Below are 23,589 nucleotides of genomic sequence, written 5' to 3'. Positions count from 1 at the left end.
TGCAGCGGTTCAGGCTGATTCCTTTCCATGGATTTTCCACCTCACTCAAAGACTTAACAGGGAGAATCCGCCTATACTTCTCTATGGAATGAAAAAAACTTTATGTACACTCACTGTCCACTTCATTAGAAACAACTGTACACCTGCACATTCATGGAATTTTCAGTCGATCAGCTGACATCAAATTTCAGAACGGGCAAAAAAAATGTGATTATGCCAGAAAACATAGTTTGAGTATTTCATCAACTGCTGATCATCTGGGATTTTCACGCACAACAGACATAAAAACATTCAGGGCACAAAGCTCACCCAAACGGGACGGCTGAAGATTGGAAAACGACCAAAGGGATGTTTATCCGACCTTCAACTGTCCGCAAACTGTAGCCCCGGATTCCTGTTCTTGGCCGACAGAAGTAGAACCTGATGTGGTCTTCCACAGGTGTAGCCCATCCATATCAAGCTTTGGCGTGTTGTGCATTCTGAGGTGCTTTTCGGCTCATCGTGGTCATAAAGAGTGTTTTTTTTTAGTCTCCATAGACTTCCCATCAGCTCAAACCACTCTCACCTCTCTGATCAATCAGATGTTTCTAAGATGTTTCTGCCTGCAGAACTGACTTTTTATTTATTTATTTATTTTACGTTTTTCACTTCATACTGTGTAAACTCTAGAGACTGCTGCGTGTGAAAATCCCAGAAGATCAGCAGTTTCTGAAATATTCAAACCAGCCTGTCTGTTGCCAACAACCATGCCACGGTTAAAGTCACAGAGATCATAGTTTTCCACATTCTGATGTTTGATATGAACATTAACTGAAGCTCTTGACCTGTATCTGCATGTAATTACATGAATACACAGTAGTGCAGGTGTTCCTGTTAAAGTGGCCAGTGAATAACTGTTGCATTCACACATAACATGGTTATGTTCCTAAATAGTGATATAATCCTTGGTTTAAAATGACTGTTTTTTGTTTTGTTTGGTGATTTGATTCATTACATTTAATTAACTGTTGAATTGAGCTGGAGGACAGACCTACTCAAGCTGTTTGTAGTGTTACTATTACAAGGATACAACTTTCACGTGTGATTTTTATACATTCATGATAAGCCTAACTATGTAAGCAATTTTTTACTTCTGATAAATTTCAATATTATGTGCAATAAATGATTTCAAAGCAAAACTAACATCAGGAGAACAAATTAATAAATAATTCCAATGCTAACACTTAAAAAAAGTCAGAAGCTAGTCCTGGATTTCCTCAGCAGAGAGGAGTTCAATCTGGTGTGCTGGGCTAATCGACTAATAACCAAAGCCGATTTAGTTGTTTCAGAAAAGTGAAAACACAACTCTCTGTAGTTTGGCACATCTTAATTACAAGAAGATGTTGTTTCGTATTCCTAGATGCCATCATTGTTCATCAATACATCAAATCAGCTGTACGAGACACACAACACTTTCAACACAGCTTAAAATAGAGTTTAGGTTGAACTGCTGAGAGCTAAAATGACATATCGAAATATATACATGCATAAACATGCATCTGTATATAAAAAAATCAGAACATAATTATCACTATGATATAGAAATGACTCCTTACATACCTGGCATGATCACATAAAGGGTGTGTATTGCAAACTTGGACTGTCACTGTCTCGTGTTCATCATGCTCATGCATCAGAAATGGGTCTTTGACTGACAGGCACAGCTGAAAGTAGATTATAAAAAAAAAAAAAAATCAAAGGCAGCAGGTCAAAGTAAAACATGGCTTGGCCGAGCAGAAATGGTTTCACTTTACTATTGAGATTTAAGTTTGTCCCATGTGCTTTTTTACCCTCTCCATAAGTACTTATACATTTTCACTTTAAAATCACACCATGTAAATAAATTTTAATTCTTATTTAAAATAAAAGCTATAAACCCAGTTATCATCATGGTGCAGGTATTATCATTTATTTATTTATTTATTTATTTATTTTTACAAGCATTGGAATTGTCCTATAAATGTGCAGATTTTGACTTAGATTATATACTATGTATGTGTATGTTATTATTTTTTCATTAATCTGTTGTTTTGTTTGCTTTTTTTTTGTTAAGGTGAATTCATTAATATTAGCAAACACTGGGTCTCTAGCAGTTACGGAGATGGAGCTCAACATTTGTTTTTTGTTTTTTTTAACTCTTTGAGCCGTTTTTTTTATATATATATAGTGTTATAAATATTGTCAGTGTTATTATTATTATTATTATTATTATTATTATTATTATTATTATTATTATTATTATTATTATTATTTTAATCAGCTATCAACCAATTTTTCCCCTGAATTAACACATCATTCTGCAGGACTTTATTAGTAATGAATATAGTGTTTGAGTAGAGAAGGAGCCTGTGTGCAGATCTTCTACATAATACTATATAAAGTTTCATTAAAATGTGAAGAATGTGGCTTATCAGGCATCTTAAAGCAGAGTAAACACCTTTGGTCTATACTATTGTGTTTTTGAACTTCTTGAACTTCTTTTGAACATTGTTATAGTTTTAGTACTATTGCATGCATTGTACGAAATGTTTATTTAGCTAAATATAATTTCTATAGCATTTCATATTTATGGAAGCTTGTTTACTCCAGCTATGAGAAAATAATATGCAGATTTTAGTAAAAAGTCGCAGTTGTTAGTTAATATTATGCAATTACGAAGTCAAAACTCAAAATTGCAAGAACATTGTGAGTTTATATCACACAATTGTGAATTAATTTCTCACAATTATGGCATTTTATCTCAAAATTTTCTCTCTCCTACCTCTAACTAAGCCACACCTACACGGCAGGCATGATATCCTGTTCAGCCTAAGACATTCTCTCAGAGTGGGCAGTTCTCACAGACAACAATACTTTAGGTTCACTGTAAAACCCGATAAGTTCATTTAACTAAAAAAATTTGAGGAAAATAATTACCTCAAAAATTTTAAGTTGATAAATCAATTTCTTTAAGCTAAATACACTCAAATAAAACAAAAATTAATTTTAAATTACAAAGTTTGAGTTAATTTTTTATGTATATATTTAAGTGTACTTGGTTTAAAGAAATTGATTTATCAACTTTTTTGGAGGTAATTATTTTCCTCAAATTTTTTAGTTAAATGAACTAACCAGTTTTACAGTGTATGTTATATTATGTTTCCTCATTGTACTGTAAATGCTTGTGTTGTTGTGGTTTGATTATTATTATTATTATTATTATTATTATTATTATTATTATTATTATTATTATTATTATAACAGAAGCACTAAGTCACAATTGTGCAATTTTTAAAAGTAACTCTAAGATAACATTGCAATTGTGAAATATCTACTAGCAGTTTGCATGATAGTCACACTTCTGTAACTCATGACCGCAACTGTGAGGTAAAAAGTCACTACAGTTGGATAATATTTTGCAAATGCGAGGAAAAAGATGGAATTGACTGATATCTCGCAACTGCAAGATAAAAAAAATCACAATTGTGAGATAAATCTTGGTAAAAATGATCTGGTAGGAACAAGCTTCCATATCTTTCCTACGCTTCTGAAAAAACCCAACAGAAACCAACACAGAAATTCTATGGTTTCCACTACAAATACCATTACAAACCATCAGCAATTAAAACCATTACCTTTACTGGTTCTTAATGGTATCCACTAGACATAACATGCCACCAAAGGATTACCAGTAGAGACCCACAGGGACCATTACAGTTTCCGTTAAAACTAATATAATTCTCATTATAATTTTTTTATTTTTTTTTTCCAGCAGGGTAGTGTGTATGGGATTGTCCTTTTTGTTTAGTGTAGTAAATGTACAATATTCAGTAAGGTAGCAGTTTATAAATATGATATAATGTACACCTGGTCATGTTTGTGAGTGTTTTTATCTTCTTTATTAGAGCTCATGTACACCTGCGTCATTAGTGTGTGTGGAGTGTGTAATATTGTGTATCACTCCAGTACAGAGTGCAGTGTGTTGAGAGACAGGAACAGAGACAGAAAGAGACAGAGAGATACAGACAGAGAGAGAGAGTGAGAGAGAGAGACAGAGAGACAAGCAGAAATAGAGAGAGAGACACACAGAGAAAGAGAGACACAGAGAGAGACAGCGAGAGAGACACCGAAAGACAGAGACACATAGAGAGAGAGACACAGAAGGAGAGATACAGAGAGACATAGAGAGACAGAGAGAGACAGAGAGAAAGACAGAAAGAGAGACAGCGAGAGAGACACCGAAAGACAGAGACACAGAGAGAAAGACAGAGAAAGAGAGAGACGGAAAAAGAGAGAGACAGAAAAACAGAGAGACAGCGAAAGAGAGACACAGAGACAGAGAGAGAGAGAGAGAGAGAGAGAGAGAGAGAGAGAGAGAGAGAGAGACGCCTCAGGCGGAATAAACACTGAGGTAATAAACACTGCTGCTGCTCTCTGCCTCTTCACAACACACCGAGTCGCGAAATAAACAAGTGCTGTGGTGCCGACGCTGTCCGGATGGTTAAATCCAACCTCCAGACGATCCTGAATAGCCATTGTTTTGCCAGAGAAAAAGAGAGAAATATACCCAAGATGCCAGTAGTCGAAGTAACCCACAATACACCTGAGATCAAAAGGTATGTGTGGGTCATTTATCTTCTTAATTTAGCTAATGCTACGCTAAAATGAGCTAGCTTTGCGGCCTGCCAGACGATAAAGCCTTCCTGGACAGCTCAACAAGAAGGCAGACAAACATGACTTTTCCAATTTGTCAAATGGATGAAATGTTTCCGAATTGACTGAATTTCTTTAAAAGTTGTATAAACCGTGTATTCTCCCCCTCTCACACTCTGTCTTTATAATTAAAGCTAACTAGCGCTGTGGCTAGCGTTAGAGACTTCCTAGCTGCTGGAGCTAACAGGACAGGCAAGCTAACGCTGTCTCGTTTCTGCCTTGATAGGGTCTATTAGGTCGCCAAGACATGGTATATTTCAGATATAAACTAATTCACAGTGTACTGTAATTATTATTAATAAGAATATTAATACGTCAGTTTCAGCCGACAAAATGTTGTTGCGTAACGATTTCGACACCGCATACTGCCCCTCTAAAGGTGTATCCTGGAACATAACGCTGATGTGTGACGAGATTAGTGGACATGTGTTCATCTAGGGAATATAACTCATAACTTCTGACTCAACCCTAAACAGGTCGTTCCTTTATAAAGCGTTATAAAGATTTGGTGGTGAAAATCTGAACTTGTAACCAGCCGTCACCAGTTTGTTCCGCACTGGACTGCTGGGGCTGGGCGATGTGACCATAAACATCATATCAGCATTTTACGGTACCGACGTGTATCACAGTATATAGGTTTGATAACCATTACCTAGTAATACAGTAGTGTTTCATTTCATTTCATTTATTTATTTTTAATGCAAATGTTTAGCTGTATTAGGTACAAAGTTGAACATCAAATCAGCTGCATGCAGCAGGTTGTAATTAGTTGTCAGGATACCATCAACACATCTTACCAAACTACACCGTCTATAGTGTCACGATACCGTCGACACATCGTACCAAACTACACCGTCTATAGTGTCACGATACCGTCAACACATCGTACCAAACTACGCCGTCTATAGTGTCACGATACCGTCAACACATCGTACCAAACTACGCCGTCTATAGTGTCACGATACCGTCAACACATCGTACCAAACTACGCCGTCTATAGTGTCACGATACCGTCAACACATCGTACCAAACTACGCCGTCTATAGTGTCACGATACCGTCAACACATCGTACCAATCTACGCCGTCTATAGTGTCACGATACCGTCAACACATCTTACCAAACTACACCGTCTATAGAGTCACGATACCGTCAACACATCGTACCAAACTACGCCGTCTATAGTGTCACGATACCGTCAACACATCGTACCAAACTACACCGTCTATAGTGTCACGATACCGTCAACACATCGTACCAAACTACGCCGTCTATAGTGTCACGATACCGTCAACACATCGTACCAAACTACACCGTCTATAGTGTCACGATACCGTCAACACATCGTACCAAACTACACCGTCTATAGTGTCACGATACCGTCAACACATCTTACCAAACTACACCGTCTATAGAGTCACGATACCGTCAACACATCGTACCAAACTACACCGTCTATAGAGTCACGATACCGTCAACACATCTTACCAAACTACACCGTCTATAGTGTCACGATACCGTCAACACCTCGTACCAAACTACACCGTCTATAGTGTCACGATACCGTCAACACATCGTACCAAACTACACCGTCTGTGGTGTCAGGATACCATAAACACATCGTACCAAACTACGCCATCTGTTTTGTCACGATACCGTCGACACATCGTACCAAACTACACCTTCTGTGGTGTCACGATACCGTCAACACATCGTACCAAACTACGCCGTCTGTGGTGTCACGATACCGTCAACACATCGTACCAAACTACGCCGTCTGTGGTGTCACGATACCGTCAACACATCGTACCAAACTACGCCGTCTGTGGTGTCACGATACCGTCAACACATCGTACCAAACTACACCGTCTATAGTGTCACGATACCGTCAACACATCGTACCAAACTACGCCGTCTGTGGTGTCACGATACCGTCAACACATCGTACCAAACTACGCCGTCTATGGTGTCACGATACCGTCAACACATCGTACCAAACTACGCCGTCTATAGTGTCACGATACCGTCAACACATCGTACCAAACTACGCCGTCTATAGTGTCACGATACCGTCAACACATCGTACCAAACTACGCCGTCTATAGTGTCACGATACCGTCAACACATCGTACCAAACTACACCGTCTATAGTGTCACGATACCGTCAACACATCGTACCAAACTACGCCGTCTATAGTGTCACGATACCGTCAACACATCGTACCAAACTACACCGTCTATAGTGTCACGATACCGTCAACACATCGTACCAAACTACACCGTCTATAGTGTCACGATACCGTCAACACATCTTACCAAACTACACCGTCTATAGAGTCACGATACCGTCAACACATCGTACCAAACTACACCGTCTATAGAGTCACGATACCGTCAACACATCTTACCAAACTACACCGTCTATAGTGTCACGATACCGTCAACACCTCGTACCAAACTACACCATCTATAGTGTCACGATACCGTCAACACATCGTACCAAACTACACCGTCTGTGGTGTCAGGATACCATAAACACATCGTACCAAACTACGCCATCTGTTTTGTCACGATACCGTCGACACATCGTACCAAACTACACCTTCTGTGGTGTCACGATACCGTCAACACATCGTACCAAACTACGCCGTCTGTGGTGTCACGATACCGTCAACACATCGTACCAAACTACGCCGTCTGTGGTGTCACGATACCGTCAACACATCGTACCAAACTACGCCGTCTGTGGTGTCACGATACCGTCAACACATCGTACCAAACTACACCGTCTATAGTGTCACGATACCGTCAACACATCGTACCAAACTACGCCGTCTGTGGTGTCACGATACCACGCAATATTGTGTTAATTCGTAATTCAAATCTACTAAATTAAACAAATTTACAGAAATACATAGATATCGATCAAAACAGACAAACCAAATTTTCCTCTCAATACTTTATTAATGAGAATGAATAACTGTCTTTTGGGGGAAAAACTCGAGAACAATCATACAGTTGGCAAGCAACTAATTTAATGTGCCACATATTTCATCTGTTGTTCCCTAAATGGAAATTATCCTCAGAGAACCAAGAATGAACACAGCATTAGGAATAAATAACTGAATTTATTTGAAAACATCTGTTATATGAAACAGTTTTTTCAGGGCAGAACTAAATAAAAAAACTAAATGCAATCTTTATGATCCCTCTTATTTTAAAAAAAAAAAAAAAATTATTATGAACATTTTGCAGATTCTGCCAGGGGGGTCTAAATTTATGAGCAGAACTGTAGCTGACTCTGCAGTAATGCAGAAAAAAAGCACAACAGTTTGTCTCTCTGGTTAACTTCTGAACTGTGAAAAGGAATGAGTTCAAATGAACACAAGTGTTAAACACTAACACTAAGACGTGCGAGAGATTTGAGACAACAGAGATTGTAGTGTGTGACGTGCCTCCTGAAACAGTTTGTCTTGTCCTTGTGTAGTCCCAGCAGGTGCCCTCGGTGTTACAGTAACCCGTGTCCGGGGCCTCTGTGGTGTTCCTGATGCCCCTCTCCCACCCCTAAAGATCCCAGGTGGGCGAGGGAACGATCAGAGGGATCACAATCTTTCAGCTAAGTTATTCTATTCTGTAAGTATCTGTATTTTGATTCACATAAAAACATAAATGATCATTTTTCGGACTGTAAAATGAGATTTTTCTTAGTTGTGTAGTTGGTGCACTAGCATTAGCTAATTATTACCTAAAGCCTTGAAAGATAAGTGACTTCAAGCTCAAAAGACCTGTTAAATGACCTGTTAAAACCACACCCTTGCTGCAGAACATCCACGGTTTATGCTCCTGCACAATTAAAGTGCTTATTTGAATCTGTCAAGAAATAACCTTTCGATTTAAAACATGATTTTCTTCTTCTTCTTCTTCTTCTCTCAATTCTATAGGACACTCAGTTGCTGGTCCTTGAGGAGCCTACACCTTTGAACAGCCGTGTGCGTTTTTTGCTCTTTGAGCGGCGTAGTTCTGAGATCAAGCCTGTAGTGTGGCGGGGGTCACTGGTCGGGGTTAGGCTTTACATCGAGATCCCGCCAGGAGCTCTTCCTGAAGGAAGCAAGGACAGGTTAGAAAGTTATATATAGTTTCTTTTTTGAGAATGAAATCACTCGATTGATCTCTGAAAAGGAAAATGGTCATCTTGGCTACTGCAAATACAATAAAACACAGATATCTATGGCACTCTGCTGGTTACGTCCCTGCTTAAAATAATACCACGTGAGAATGAGATCCTAATGCGTGGCCTGAGGAATGAGATCATTAAGTGCTTCCACATAATAATATATAAGGCGTGGTCATATTGTGCTCTGAAACTGGTGTGTGCTTATACATGGGGTATTACAGAAACCACTACACGCTTGGAGAAAAGCTGCAGCTCATCTAACGTGTAGTTAACATATAAACACTGCAGAAGATAACATCCATGATTTATTATTCATACACAACAATCGACATGACAGTTCTATGATTTATAATAACTTTTGTAAAATAGATGATGTATTAACGGTAAGAGCTCTACAGTTATTAAATATGAAGTCTTAATGAAATCTTATTGAAACACTGAAGACTTTTTCTTTGCACAATTTTCAGAATTACTGTCAATACATCATCTATTTCATCCAGCTGTTGTAAAAGATAGAACTGAGATGTTCATTGTGACGTTAACTAAAACAGGCGAGGTGAAGATTTTCGCCGTGCACGTGGAGAACCGCCGTATTAAGCACATGAAAGCTTATATGTCACTGGAGACACTGTAGATATCTAATACATACATTTACTTCACATAAACTAACAAAACAGTATGCCATTTATATATCGGGAAAACATTTTAGTCGAGTGAATAGAAGACTTCATAGAAGACATGTAAGGACCTGTCGAAACTGGATGAGCAACAGTGTGTAATGCCGCACTGTAGCGCAGGAACTCACAGATTTGATCATATTTGTACGAGGCTATAATCATGCATTTGGATTTTAATACAGAACCTTGTTACTCTTGTGGTCTCACAGCTTTGCACTCTTGCTAGAGTTTGCAGAGGAGAAGCTTCAGGTTGATTACGTCTTCATTTGCTTCCAGAAAAATCGCGACGACAGAGGTACGTCTTCTCTCCGCTCTGTGTCTGTGGTTCTAGCGTTTTCTCAGTAAACTCGGTGCCTTATTGTTCCTCTCTTCCTATAGCATCGCTGCTGCGGACGTTCAGTTTCCTGGGCTTTGAGATTGTGAGACCGGGTCATTCACTTGTCCCATCCCGCCCTGATGCTTTCTTCATGGCTTACAGTATCGAAAGAGAATTGGACAATGACGAATAATACTCAATAAATCATCACCTTCAGTGCTTTGTGCTCATTCACTCTTCATTTTTCACCAGTAAAAGAATCCTACACCTTTTCTGCAACGCGCATCGATGCTTTCTGTGAATTCTTTAGTAGTTTTTATGTCGGTTTGCTTTAGTGAAGTTTCCACTTTAAATCATTAGGCAATCACATTCCCATACACTGCTCTTTAGAGTCTAATATTTATGGCTGTGATTCCCACGCAAAAAATGTATGTGAGTAAATTTGTTTCCTTCCTGATTTTTACACGTGCAGTGTTTTTGTTTTTATTTTTCTCTTAATGTGTGCATGACTCCTAAAGTTTATTGTTCCAAATTCATTTGAAGTAATCTGCATGTTGTAAGAGAGTGCAGAATAAATTTGGTCACCCCATGCCCTGGTTTTTACTGGTTTTAATTTTACTTCTTGATACTTCTTTTCCTCTCGTTCTGATACCTGTTCCTAAATAAACAAAGGTTACCAAGCTACACCGTATACTCATTCACACTGATAATCCACAGTCCTGAACATGCTTAAATTTTAGGGTGGGACAATACAAGGCTCTTGAGCAATACATTCAGCAGGTTGAATAATAAAGGTAGCTGTTTGTTGTAAAAAATAAATAAATAAATAAATACCACTCGTATTACAGTAATTGTAAAAAAAAAAAAAAAACATTCAATTTAATCAACATACTGGTTCAAAAAGTTGGAATAGCAGCAAGCAGGAACCGAGTAGGCGGTCTGGAGTTTGGAAGCACATAAGGTCCTGTCCATGGCAATGAGTACAAGTCGAACTGTACAGTTTATTATAGAACTTTTTCCGTCTATCATGGTGGACTTTGTGATCGTGAACAGCATATGACAGGTTATCATCACATACAAGCAGCTGAACAGCAGAAGACAGCGGAGTTACTGAATAGCTTTTATCTCAGGCTTCCCTTGAGGCGGATACGGTATGACGTTCAACAAAAGTTTATGTTCTGTTATTTTTGCGTATCGATTGAATGATGAGTTTTTTCTGGAATATAAATGCATAGAAACAAAATGAACCATAAAATAATTAGGCTCTCAGTCTAACTAGGAGCTAGTAAAACGGGAACTATTACGCTAGCAAACATTAGCTTAAATATTCTATTATTTATATATAAAATAAAATTATATAAAATTAGGCCTAATCATAATATCCCATCAGTTCTCAGAGATTTTGGACCGACGTTTAAGATTATGACATCACTTTTGTATATGGTTATACATGTTGAAATAATGCAGAAATAAATCAGTACTATAACGTACTGAAGGTACCACCAACATCAACACCAACATGAAATCAAAACGGTGTGCTGTTCTTACTGATACACTTAAAAAATAATCACTTCATGTAGCTACAACTGAATACAAGCTTTGAAACCAGTTGTGGAAAACAAGGAAGTCCTAGAGATCTCAGAGGGTTGGTAGTACCGCTTTTATTTAAATGACTGTAAGTCTTGAAGGTACTGAGACATTTTCACCAAAATTGAAATACTTGTATGTATGGTCTGAGGACATTGTTTAAAAAATTACTTAATGTGACCAGCTGGTGGCGCTATCAAAAAAAAAACATGAAGCAGCCTCTAACTACAGGACCATTGGTCCAGTTGACTTCAAAATTTGCATGCGGTATCTTTGACACAGGTCCAATCAATATTTATAACGACAGTCATTTATCTCGAAAAACATGTCCGGCATCAGCCAATTAAATTTTAAGAGCTGTTAGACAAGCTTAATAAAGGCTGATGGACTTGCTTGACTCATAGATCCAGAGGTCTGTGAGAAATTTTAAACTAATCAGCCACTGGGGGACGCTATCGAGTTTTTCATGCACATAAATGGTTTTATATATTGCAGCATTTCACAGAAACACAAGTAATTCATACCATTTGGTGGAGCTCCTCATTCTGAACAACGTTCCCTCAAGAACCATTAGACTCAGACAAATTGTTTGTTACATATTTGCAATTACTTAATAAACTTACTTTTGTGAACTAGTCCTAGGTTTCGGGCAACCAAAATAAACCAGCACAGTTGTTTGGACTCCTTAGATCAATAATTATATAAAAAAAAAAAAAAAAAAAAAAAAAAAAAAAAAAAGTTTTACAAAATGTTTTACTGAAATGGCTATAACTGTAAAAGTGATTGAATTGAATGAGATCACCAAAATCGGCACATTTATGTATTTGATCAATCTGAGGTTACATGTGTGGAATAGTGGCGTTTGGTTACGTGGTCGTGGTACGTATATATATCAATACATTCCACAGGACAAAACATGACATTGTCGCTAAATATTATGTAGATAATATTACTAGGATAGCTTTCTTTCATCTCAGAAATATTTCTAAAATAAGAAACATATTGTCACTACATGATGCGGAAATACTAGTTCATGCATTCGTCACCTCTAGATTAGATTACTGTAATGCCTTACTGTCTGGATGTTCCAGTAGGAATATAAATAAGCTCCAGTTAGTCCAGAATGCAGCTGCTAGAGTCCTAACTAGAACCAGAAGATATGACCATATCACACCGATATTATCAATACTGTATTGGCTCCCAGTAAAATCTCGCATTAACTATAAAATACTTTTAATAACCTATAAAGCACTAAATGGTCTCGCGCCACAATATCTAAGCGACCTTTTGGTTCCGCCACGCCTACTTAGGTCAAAAGATTCAGGCTATTTGACGGTACCTGGAATAGTGAAGGCTACAGCAGGGGGAAGAGCTTTCTCTTATAGAGCCCCACAGTTATGGAACAGTCTTCCTATTAGTGTTCGGGACTCAGACACAGTCTCAGTGTTTAAGTCTAAGCTTAAAACGTATTTGTTTACTCAAGCCTACCCTGACTAGATTCTGTTCTACTACTTCGCAGTCATAATTATCTTTTCTCCCCCTCTCTCCTTTCGCCGAGCCCCCCACGAATTTATGGAGATACTAGAGATCCAGATCCATTCTGCCTCTGGATGGAGCTCAAATCTTCTTTAATTCCAGACTGCTGGGACTACGGCTGCTCTTAACGCCATACAGACTTCATATAAATCCATAATGAACTTTTTCACACTATCTGTTGTTACCCAGATGAGGATGGGTTCCCTTCTGAGTCGGGTTCCTCTCAAGGTTTCTTCCTCTTAAAACATCTTAGGGAGTTTTTCCTTGCCACCGTCGCCACTCAGTGGCTTGCTCAGTTGGGATAAATTCGCACCTTTAATATCTGTATACCGTGTTGATATTTCTGTAAAGCTGCTTTGAGACGATGTCTATTGTAAAAAGCGCTATACAAATAAAATTTAATTGAATTGAATTGAAATATTGAATCATTGGTCCAATCGACTTGAAATCTTTCACAAAGTGTCTTTGTCCAAGGTCCCATCACTGTCTACGAGGACAGTTGATAATCTTGAAAAACATGGCTACCATGGTTCAGCAGCCATTAGACAAGGTTAATGGAGGCCTTTATTTCTTTAAATTATCTGGTTTTCTCTCATTTACAGGCTTGCACAATATTAAGCAATATCCTTTCACACATGTCCTAAAAAGCTCTAAAGTGCTTGAATTGCTACTTCCTGCTATATTTATAAGCTGCTATTGCAGTAGTAGTGTTAGTTGTGTGCACGCATTTGTGTAAATGTGTCTTCTTCTGGCTCGACCTGTCTGACTGGTTTGCCATCCCTGTTGTAGACTTTATAAGTATAGGCTACAATCTCTTTTCAAGTAATAGCAATCATACCTCAGTTGTTTGTGATTGTTTTATACTGAGAAACAGCATGCACTAAAATTCTGCAGGGTTTTGTATTAATTCTTCTTCCTCTTCTTCTTATTATTGACTCTGCTTCGGTGCATGAAGAAGCCAATGACTGTATCCTTACCTGCAGCACAATCTATAATGAATATCCAATCAAAACGATGCTCTAATTAATGCTTACTGTGAGTAAATAATCTACTTAAAAGGCATATTTTATTGACATAGGAGCCCTTTGTATGTGTTGCTGTATGTGTTTTGGGTCCATTCATCATGTTCTGCTTTTTTCTTTTTGCATTTTTCCACCCCATTAATGCTTCATGATTGCCACTTCTCCATGATTTTCTGAGGTTAGTTATGTTTGTCACCTTATTTAGTCACATAAATTGCAGTATGACACATTTGGACAGCAAACATTCCATCATCTTTGAAGCAGTGCCTATTAATAAAGTTGATACACTCTATCAAATGACACATAAAACTGACATTTTGTAGTAATTTCCACAATTTAAATGAACAAAAAACAGATCAGTCATATGGAAAAAGTAAGTATACCCCTAAATTGATGTGTTGAAGATTGGGTACCAGTGATTTGTGAGCAGTACATGCAAGAAAACCCTCAAACATCATGCAACTGAAAGAATATTGCATGGAAAAGTGGTAAAAAAAAAAAAAAATTCCAGCAAGCCTGGTGGACAATTATGCAAAACGCCTACAATATTTTTTTTTTCTGCTAAAGGGGGCAATACTAGCTTCTGAGACCAAGAATGTACTTACTTTTTTTTAATGTTTGCTTGTCCAAATGCCAAAAAAGCAAACAATTTCCATGAGTTGTACTTTATATATATACATACATACACTGGCCATCCCAGTGGCCTGACTACGGAAAAACCCAGAGAAAACCTGTGGGGTGAACTGAAGAGGAGAGTCCACCAGCGTGGACCTCGAAATGTGAAGGATCTGGAGAGATTCTGTATGGAGGAACGCTCTCAGATCCCTCGCCATGTATTCTCCAACCTCATCAGGCATTATAGGAGAAGACTCAGAACTGTTATCTTGGTAAAGGGAGGTAGCACAAAGTATTGACTAAAGGGGTGCCAATAATTGTTGCACACCTATATTTAACAACGATATATTTTTTTTTGGATAAACTTGTGTTGTCTTTGCAATTGATTGATATCCATGAGAGCAGAGTATTTTTGTGATTTTTTTTAAACAAAAGATCAAAATGTTAAACAAAGACAAATTTTCACAGCCTTCTTTACTCATAGTTACCAATTTTCCAATATTAGTGGAGGACTCTGTATACAGTTGCAAACAATATTATTATTAATATTATTCAACCCCCATTGCAAATCAGGTTTATTGTCAAAGTTTACAAACTTTCAGCTGTTTGCGATGAACAAATCAAAGAAAAGCGATTGAAATAGTTCAACACAACGAATGCTTCAAGTGTTTCCCTGAAATTCAACTGAAAATGCAACTTATAATGACTTCTCCAGTCTCAAAATTATTCACCCCCTGAATATAATCCCTCACAACAGCACAAATATGCAAAACAGGTGTTGTCTCAAGCACACCTGATGCTGAACTAATCAAGGGCTTCATTATTACAACTGCACACACACAGAGGTGCATCTAAAAAAAATTAGAATATTGTGGAAAACTATTTTTTTCCATAATTTAATTTAAAAAAAATGAAACTTTGATATATTATAGATTCAGTACACATTTACAGCCTTTTTTTTTTTTTAATCTTGAAGATTACAGCTCACGGAAATAAAAAAATCCAGTATCTCGAAATATTTGAAAAAGAATTTATAATACAGAAATGTCGACCTTCTCAAAAGTCTTAATTTATGCACTCGATTCAGGGCTTTAATGCTTTTGCAGGAATTACTGCATCAGTGCGGCGTGGCGTGGAGGCGATCAGCCTGTGGCACTGCTGAGGTGTTCTGGAAGTCCAGGTCGCTTTGATAGCGACCTTCAGCTCGTCCGTATTGTTGGGTCTGGTGTCTCTCATAGATTCTCTATGGGGTTCGGGTCAGGCGAGTCAGCTGGACGATCGAGCACAGTAACACCACGGTCAGTAAACCGGTTACTAGAAGTTTTGGCACTGGGCAGGTGCAGAGTCCTGCTGGAGAAGCAAATCAGCATCTCCATAAAGCTCGTCAGCAGCTGGAAATATGGAGTTCTCTAAAATCTCCTGGTAGACGCTGCATCGACTCTCAACTTGAGAAAACACACTGGACCAACACCAGCAGATGACATGTCACCTCAAATCATCACTGACTGTGGAAACTTCACACTGGACTTCAAGCAACATGGATTCTCTTCCTCTCCACTCGTCCTCCAGACTCTGGAACCTTGATTTCCAAATGAAATGCAACTTTTACTTCTATCTTCCCCATGATTGTGCTCGTGTACTGACCCAGACTGAGAGATTAAAGACTCAGGAAACCTTTGCAGGTGTTTTGAGTTAATTATTTGATTAGAGTCTTCTCAGCTCAACATTTCTGTATTATAAATTCTTTATTCAAATATTTTGAGATACCGGATTTTTTTATTTCCATGAGCTGTAATCATGTGTGTACACACACAATGGGGTATGAAGTGTAGAGGTCATTCTACCATGTACTCATTTAATGTCTTCTGGCCCAACAATCTATGTTGACCAAGTCTTTCTTGAATATAATCAAGCACCAATTCATAAAATAGTAGATGGCCAAGGTCAACTAGAATTAGTAAGTCCATGATTTTGGGGGGGGGGAATTAGCTCAACCAAAGTGAAAGACATTATGAAAATTGCCATGTAGCTGAGGGATGGTACATGTCCAGCAAATTGTGATTTGTTACAAGCTACATCAGAGTTAACTGAAGTCTGAAGGGGGGGCGCACACACGCACACACACATGCACTGAGGTCTTGCTTTCATGGTGGTGTAGACACAAACATGAAAGCACAAGACCACAAAGCAACTGAACTTCATTATCATATACTCCAAAAACACAAGCAGTATCTGAACAGGAAGTGGCAGTTAGGACTTAGTGGAGGGCACCCTCTGCTGGCACGGAGATAACCTGAGCTGATGCTACAGGCTTCAAACCTGAATACAGCCACAGATGTTTGGCACAAATAAAATGTAGTCATTTCATCCCACCTGTCTGTCATAGGTGCACACTTGAGCCTCAAATTCTGGCTTCAAAAACCATGCACCTGAATTTTATTAGTGGTACAGATGGAGCCTGGAGAGAGACATTATGGCAAGCAAAGCCATTTCAAATGGACCCCATTTTAGTTAGTTCTCTTTGTGAAGTAACCACATGGTTGTCCCACTGGGATATTACAACATTGTCTAAACAGACTTGTACTGTTTAGAAGAAAAATCAGATGTACATCCAGCTTTCAGTGGGGTGTACTGTTCTATAGGATCTGCAATTCTAACTATTCAGTTATGAAATTCTAAAACAGAAGGACATGCAAAAGCTCTTGCTCATGTAAAGATGATCAGCTAGTGTGGATGAAACTACTTTTAAAACAAACAATCCATCTACTGGTGAAGTTAGATTAAACAGATCATTTATTTCAGAAAATCAATACAACACACTGAAAACTCCTAGAAAAACAGACCAAGGCTTCTGGCAAGACAAAAGCCTAGATGACCAGACAACAGGGCAATTAATAGCTACCTACATGAAAATCTCTAGAAAAAAAGAAATATGAATTACACAATTGCCCAATACTTTTATAAATATATAAAAGACATTCCACACTTCCATCACTTTGCCTCAGTGGAGAGAGTTTCCTAAAATATGAAAAACAGATATTAGTTTCACCCAGACTATTCCACTATGAATTTTAAAGTGTTACCATCATTAACATGGCCAACTGCCCGCCCACACACACACACACACACACGAAGTCAAGGTAGTGGCCAACCTGTATAGCCACTTCAATCTCACTCTCTGTATCATTGTGCGTCCGGTACTCCTCACTATCAGTCTCAACTGCACTGGGCTGCAGGAGCAAAGAAATATGCATTAAACAGACTAAAATCACTTATTTAAAAGTAAAGAAATAAATAAACAAACAGTATTTTCAGACTGTGGAGCAACTGTACATGCATTTTAAATAGATGCTTCATCATAAATCTCTGCTAGTCTACAGGATACATTCCAACTTCTAGATTACACTCAATGCTAGTATGTGCATACTTCATAGTCAGGATCAACAGTCTCATCCTCATCAGTCGTTATCTCCTGGGTGAGTGCCTCCACCCAAGACTGCTGCTCCAGGTCCTCATCCTCATCCAGATCATCCTGCTTCCTTTTACTGCCTTTCCCACAGGGCTTAGTGGGAGAACAGCACACCTCTAAGGAGACATAACATTTACATGTAAATAAGAAATTGTCAGCAGATTTATTTGCAGGGCTGAAGTGAACATGAAAGCCTGCAACACTTTTGCACTTAAACTAGTAGCTTGAAATGGCACTTATAAAATTCTAAGTTCATTGCTGTATTTTGCACATAGCCAACAGCCATGGCTAAGAGAAGTCCAAGTTATCCAACTGCAGAGAAACCAGAAAAATTCAAGCTGACAACACACCTGGGGACACAGAGCAGCCGATGCTGGTGCACACTGGGTAGCCAAGAGCACCCTGGAGCCGCCGAGGCAGGATAGCAAGCAGCAAACGTGTGGTTCTTCCTAGACGCTTCCGACCTGATCGACACTGGCGTGCATTGGGAGAACTTTTGTCTTCACATGGAAGAGAAGGGGCCTTTCCAGGAGATGGAGAGCCAAAGAACCACCATAAGGCCCGAAAACCATTCACCTGAAGGGGTGGGGGTATTAAAACATACAACAGTTAATGGATACTTCTCAGATCAGAGTGTAAAGGCTATTAAGGAAAACTAGGCTAGCAATTCAAGTTATCAGCTCAACTGCCAATTACAAACATTCTTTAGTAAATTACCATAAGACGGACTGGCCAAAACTGTGAAATTCGACAGAAGACTGATGCAAGCACACCATCTCGCTTCACCACAGCTTCACACTGTTAGAGAACATCAGCAAACACAGCCATTGACTTCAGCAAACCATCAAACCACATCCTGCAACATCTACTCTAAGCCAGTGGCCACCAACCCTCTTCCTTTGGAGCTACGTTCCTGCAGGTTTCATCACCAACCAAAATCCAACACTTCTTTTAGTTGATCAAGAACTTCTTAGAGCAGGGATTATGTTTGGAGCTAAAATCTTCAGGAAGGTAGAGCTCCAGACACAAGGTTCACACCCACTGCACTCAGCCAGAAATAGCTACTTGTTATCCAGCTATATAAAGGAAATCATCTACAACCTTACAGACTTTTTTAAAGTAGACATTTCTTTGACAAACAGGTTCAGTACAGCCAGCTACTCCTGCAGTGCAGCATTAAAAACAAACACACTTACCTTTTGTCCCTCACTACTACCGGGTTCAACGGTGTAGCTGCACTGAGCAGTCATAGCGCTACACCTAGATAAGCTAACTCTATACACGCACCTGTTTAGAGCCTTACATGTAGTCTTGAGTTGTTCGCGCCTAGCCAATCACAATCAAGCAACGCACTCCGTGTAATCACCGCGTTCCACTGCTAATTAATCACGTGACCAAGACCAATCAAACGCGTTTCAGCTCAAGCGCCATGACACTGTGCATGTCCATAAAATGTCAACCATTTAAGATGACTTGCAACAACTATAATAATAAAAACACTAAAACCAATAATAATAATAACACTAATAATAATTTAAAAAATTAACAAGAACACAAATAACAATAATAATACTACTAATAATAACAATACTACTACTACAACTAGTAATAATAATAATAATAATAATAATAACACTAATAATAGCACCAATACAATAACAACAACAACAAAAATAACACTAATTATAATAAAAAAAATTAACAAGAACACAAATAACAATAATAATACTGCTAATAATAACAATAATACTACTACTAATAATAATAATGATAATGATAATAATAACACTAATAATAACCCCAATACAGTAACAACAACAACACAATAACAATAATAATACTACTAATAATAACACCAATACAATAACAATAATACTACTACTCCTAATAACAATAATAATAATGATAATAATAACACTAATAATAACAATACAATAACAACAACAACAATAATAACACTAATTATAATAAAAAATATTAACCAAAACGCGAATAACAATAACACTACTACTAATAATAACATTAATAATAATGATAATAATAACACTAATAATAAAAAACACTAATAATAACACCAATACAACAACAACAACAACAACAACAATAATAATAATAATAATAATAATAATAATAGTCGTAGTATCGCACGTAAACAACTCTGACGTCATCAGGGAATCTCTTTATGCAGCATACTCTTTGCGTAATTGGACAGAGCCAAATTTGGGCACGGCTTCCGCCTGCACGCTGACGCATCGTCATGTGCGTAAATTCAAAATAATCCGGTGGGGATGTCGGCTGAGCGCTGGACTTCATTGCACAGGTTCCTTTCCGTTCATCCAGCGGATCTGTAACAGCTTTCTTTTCTCTCAGTCTCTGAGTGAGTGGCGGTGAGCAGGCCGGCGGCGCGCAGAATGAGCGCTGGGTTCATCCCGGCCAGTGCACTCAGCTCCTCGGCCGATAGCGGGTCTGAAGTTTCGGATTTGTCCTTCCTACGACGTAATAGTGCTGCGGGTTTGCGCGGGTTCATGTGCTCTGTCGGATCCGAAAGTTGCGCGAGGCGGGACAGTTTGCGCAGCATCGTGGTCACGCCAGACAGCATCCCGCAATTCACCATTCCCAAACTAACGGTGGAAGATTCCTCCAGGTACTCTGCTGAAGACAGGGAAACACAGCCAGGAGAAGACATGGCATGGAGTGTCACGGAGGAGCTGACCAACCCTCTCCATCTATGTTCTTTATCACCCTCACCTTCACCGTTCAGCTCATCACCAGCGCTTTGGAGAAAAGCCCAAAGAAGCATTTCAGATCCCAGTAACCACAGGCGGATATCTGTGAGATGCATCCCTTGTAATTTCATGGAAAGCGATCAGTGCTCTGACCCTGCCACCAGAGGAGCCCTGTCCTTGCCTCACCTGGCCAAGATCACCACCCCTTACGGCTTCGTTACACTGAGCCAGAGCCCTCAAATGGCCAACGAGGAGGAGCTCTTTCTGCAGATAGGCTACCGGTGCCGGGCCAGGGATAAGAAAAACACGCCCTTAAGAAACCTAATAGTGGAGACAAAAAGCAGTTCATCGGGTGGAACGCCCGGTGTGCAAAGCCATACAAATGCAGACAGTCATCAGGTCTCCAGAAGAATCAGCAGTTCTGAGACCAACATGCGTTCAGGTTCTTTTCCTTCTCCAGCCACTGCTAGCAGACCAAAACAGAGCTTCTGGGGAGTTCTGCGCAAACACCTCTCCAACCAAAAGTTAACCAAGTCCATTTGAACACATGGCAAAATCCAAAATGTGTTCACATATTCGCTACCAGATATTTCTGTACCTTGTTTTAGTTCTAATGTTAGGTATACCGTGTTTATAGCACTGTCTGTTTAAAAAGATATATAAAGTACAGTTTTAAACATTACGTTGTTGTGCTTAAATATTTTACTCCTTATAATAATTTAACAGTGACAGTAATGACAAAAATGAAATTAATGCTAATAATGCCTTATTATTGTATTTGTGGGGCAAGAATAAAAAGTCGAATAAATGCATGTAGAGAATAGTCGTTGTTATTTTTCCTCTTTATGTTAATGGTGCCTGTTTTTGCATCTTGCTGCTGCTGAAATTGCTGCATCCCACTAAAGCCACCGTTTCGGCTTGTACAGTGCTTCTGCAAGGTGGCCTTGTGTACTGTATGTGTGGGTCTTGTGCTTTGACCCTACGCTGGTTTTGTGTAATGCCAGTTTAAAGGAAATGTGAGCATGAAAGACATACAGTAAACTGCTTCATTAATTTTCTGAGTATTACTGTTGCTGTTAGTATTGGTTGTAAATGCATTTCAGGGATTATTTATTTTTACAGAAAAGTGTATGCACGTATTATATATTAGTAAAGCTTCTTCCACATGCCATCAGACTAAGGAGCACTTCATTGCCTGATAAACACGATGACTGTCACTTGACAGCATTATGTTTTGTATTCATGACCTTTCTGTGCAATATTTATCTGTGCAAAATTCTCCTCTGTGCAATATTACTATTTTTTAAATTATAAACAATTGTGTACAGTATCCATTTCTCTTCATAGCAAACATGTATATTATATCACCAGTGTCTGCTATGTCCTTTGTTATTGTATTGTAATGCATAATGTCTATATTCCATATATATTCAATTAAATTCAATTCAATTCAATTTTATTTGTATAGCGCTTTTTACAATAGACATTGTCTCAAAGCAGCTTTACAGAAATATCAGCACGGTATACAGATATTAAAGGTGCGAATTTATCCCAACTGAGCAAGCCACTGAGTGGCGACGGTGGCAAGGAAAAACTCCCTAAGATGTTTTAAGAGGAAGAAACCTTGAGAGGAACCCGACTCAGAAGGGAACCCGTCCTCATCTGGGTAACAACAGATAGTGTGAAAAAGTTCATTATGGATTTATATGGAGTCTGTATGGCGTTAGGAGCAGCCGTAGTCCCAGCAGTCTGGAATTAAAGAAGATTTGAGCTCCATCCAGAGGCAGAAAGGATCTGGATCTCTAGTATCTCCATAAATTCTAGTGTACTTTAGTGTACTCTGCTTGAAATACAGCAGAGGCCGGTGAACATAGATTTTGGTGTTGCAGGACGACATTAATAACATATAACTTTGAATAAAATTAAATCGAGATGCTATTGCACTTGACTACACTCTGCTGTTAACTGTTTGTCTACTGCCATGATTCGAATTCAAAGATTTTCTTCTTCTGTGTCGCTGAAATATTGGGGAATGACAGAAAATGAGAAAAGTATGTATTACCAACCTCCTTATTTCAGTAGGATCTGGCTGTTTATGAAATGTGCACTCTAACCAACTACTGCACACTGAATAGTTAAATATTTGTGTTGGAAATAATTAGAAAATGTCATTGAAAGAGTTGCTCCAAAACCAGTTGTACAACAACAAGTGCCTTCTGTGTTTTATTTACTGTCCATGAAGGTTGACTTGCTCTGTGTCTCTCTGCTCAGTGAAAACGTAGAATTGTAGTAGGTACTGTTACAGCAGCCTTGATTAGTAGTTTGTGGAGTCATTTCATGATGTACAGTATTTACAGAGCCTAAATATTGGGTTGAGCTAAGGGACGACCACTAATGTCCACCCCTGCCAACTGAAAAAAAACATAGGTCTGTGAAACAGTAGTGGTTCCCTATTGCCACCTTCACATCATTTAATTAATGACTTAATTAAACATTAAGCACAGTTTATGCATGGTTTATGAATACAAATATTCAGAATACTGGCTGGTTTATTACCCATGGTAATGAGTGGTAAATGTGGAAAAACTCTAATACTTGTTAAATGATAATACTTATTTTGATGGCCAAGCATGCACTGACCATGCATACTGAATAAAGTAGATAGAAAATATAATATGGATAATAGTATGAATTATATTTGCATATGTGTTTGCTTCTAAGCCCAGCCCACCAGATA

The 23,589-nt window shown here is 38.5% G+C and overlaps 2 protein-coding genes across 2 annotated transcripts; one reads left to right on the top strand and one right to left on the bottom strand.

The window, feature by feature from the left end:
• Positions 1-4,111: 4,111 nt before the first annotated feature.
• Positions 4,112-10,486, top strand: oaz1a (ornithine decarboxylase antizyme 1a). Its single transcript, XM_017477780.3, is given in 6 exon segments — positions 4,112-4,634; positions 8,218-8,275; positions 8,277-8,363; positions 8,672-8,847; positions 9,791-9,876; positions 9,960-10,486. Coding segments are annotated over 6 exon segments (657 nt in total). The 5' UTR covers positions 4,112-4,515; the 3' UTR covers positions 10,091-10,486.
• Positions 10,487-17,432: 6,946 nt separating this feature from the next.
• org (oogenesis-related gene) lies at positions 17,433-19,395 on the bottom strand. Its single transcript, XM_017477782.2, has 6 exons — positions 19,323-19,395; positions 18,844-18,924; positions 18,477-18,702; positions 18,085-18,242; positions 17,810-17,887; positions 17,433-17,675 (listed from the first exon to the last, which is right to left on the bottom strand). Exons 1-6 carry the CDS (start codon positions 19,374-19,376, stop codon positions 17,649-17,651), a joined length of 624 nt encoding a protein of 207 aa, XP_017333271.1. The 5' UTR covers positions 19,377-19,395; the 3' UTR covers positions 17,433-17,648.
• Positions 19,396-23,589: the final 4,194 nt, after the last annotated feature.

This window comes from Ictalurus punctatus, chromosome 10 (assembly GCF_001660625.3).
Source record: "Ictalurus punctatus breed USDA103 chromosome 10, Coco_2.0, whole genome shotgun sequence".
In the NCBI taxonomy this organism is placed as follows: Eukaryota; Metazoa; Chordata; class Actinopteri; order Siluriformes; family Ictaluridae; genus Ictalurus; species Ictalurus punctatus.
This window is presented reverse-complemented; position numbering and strand designations above follow the sequence as displayed.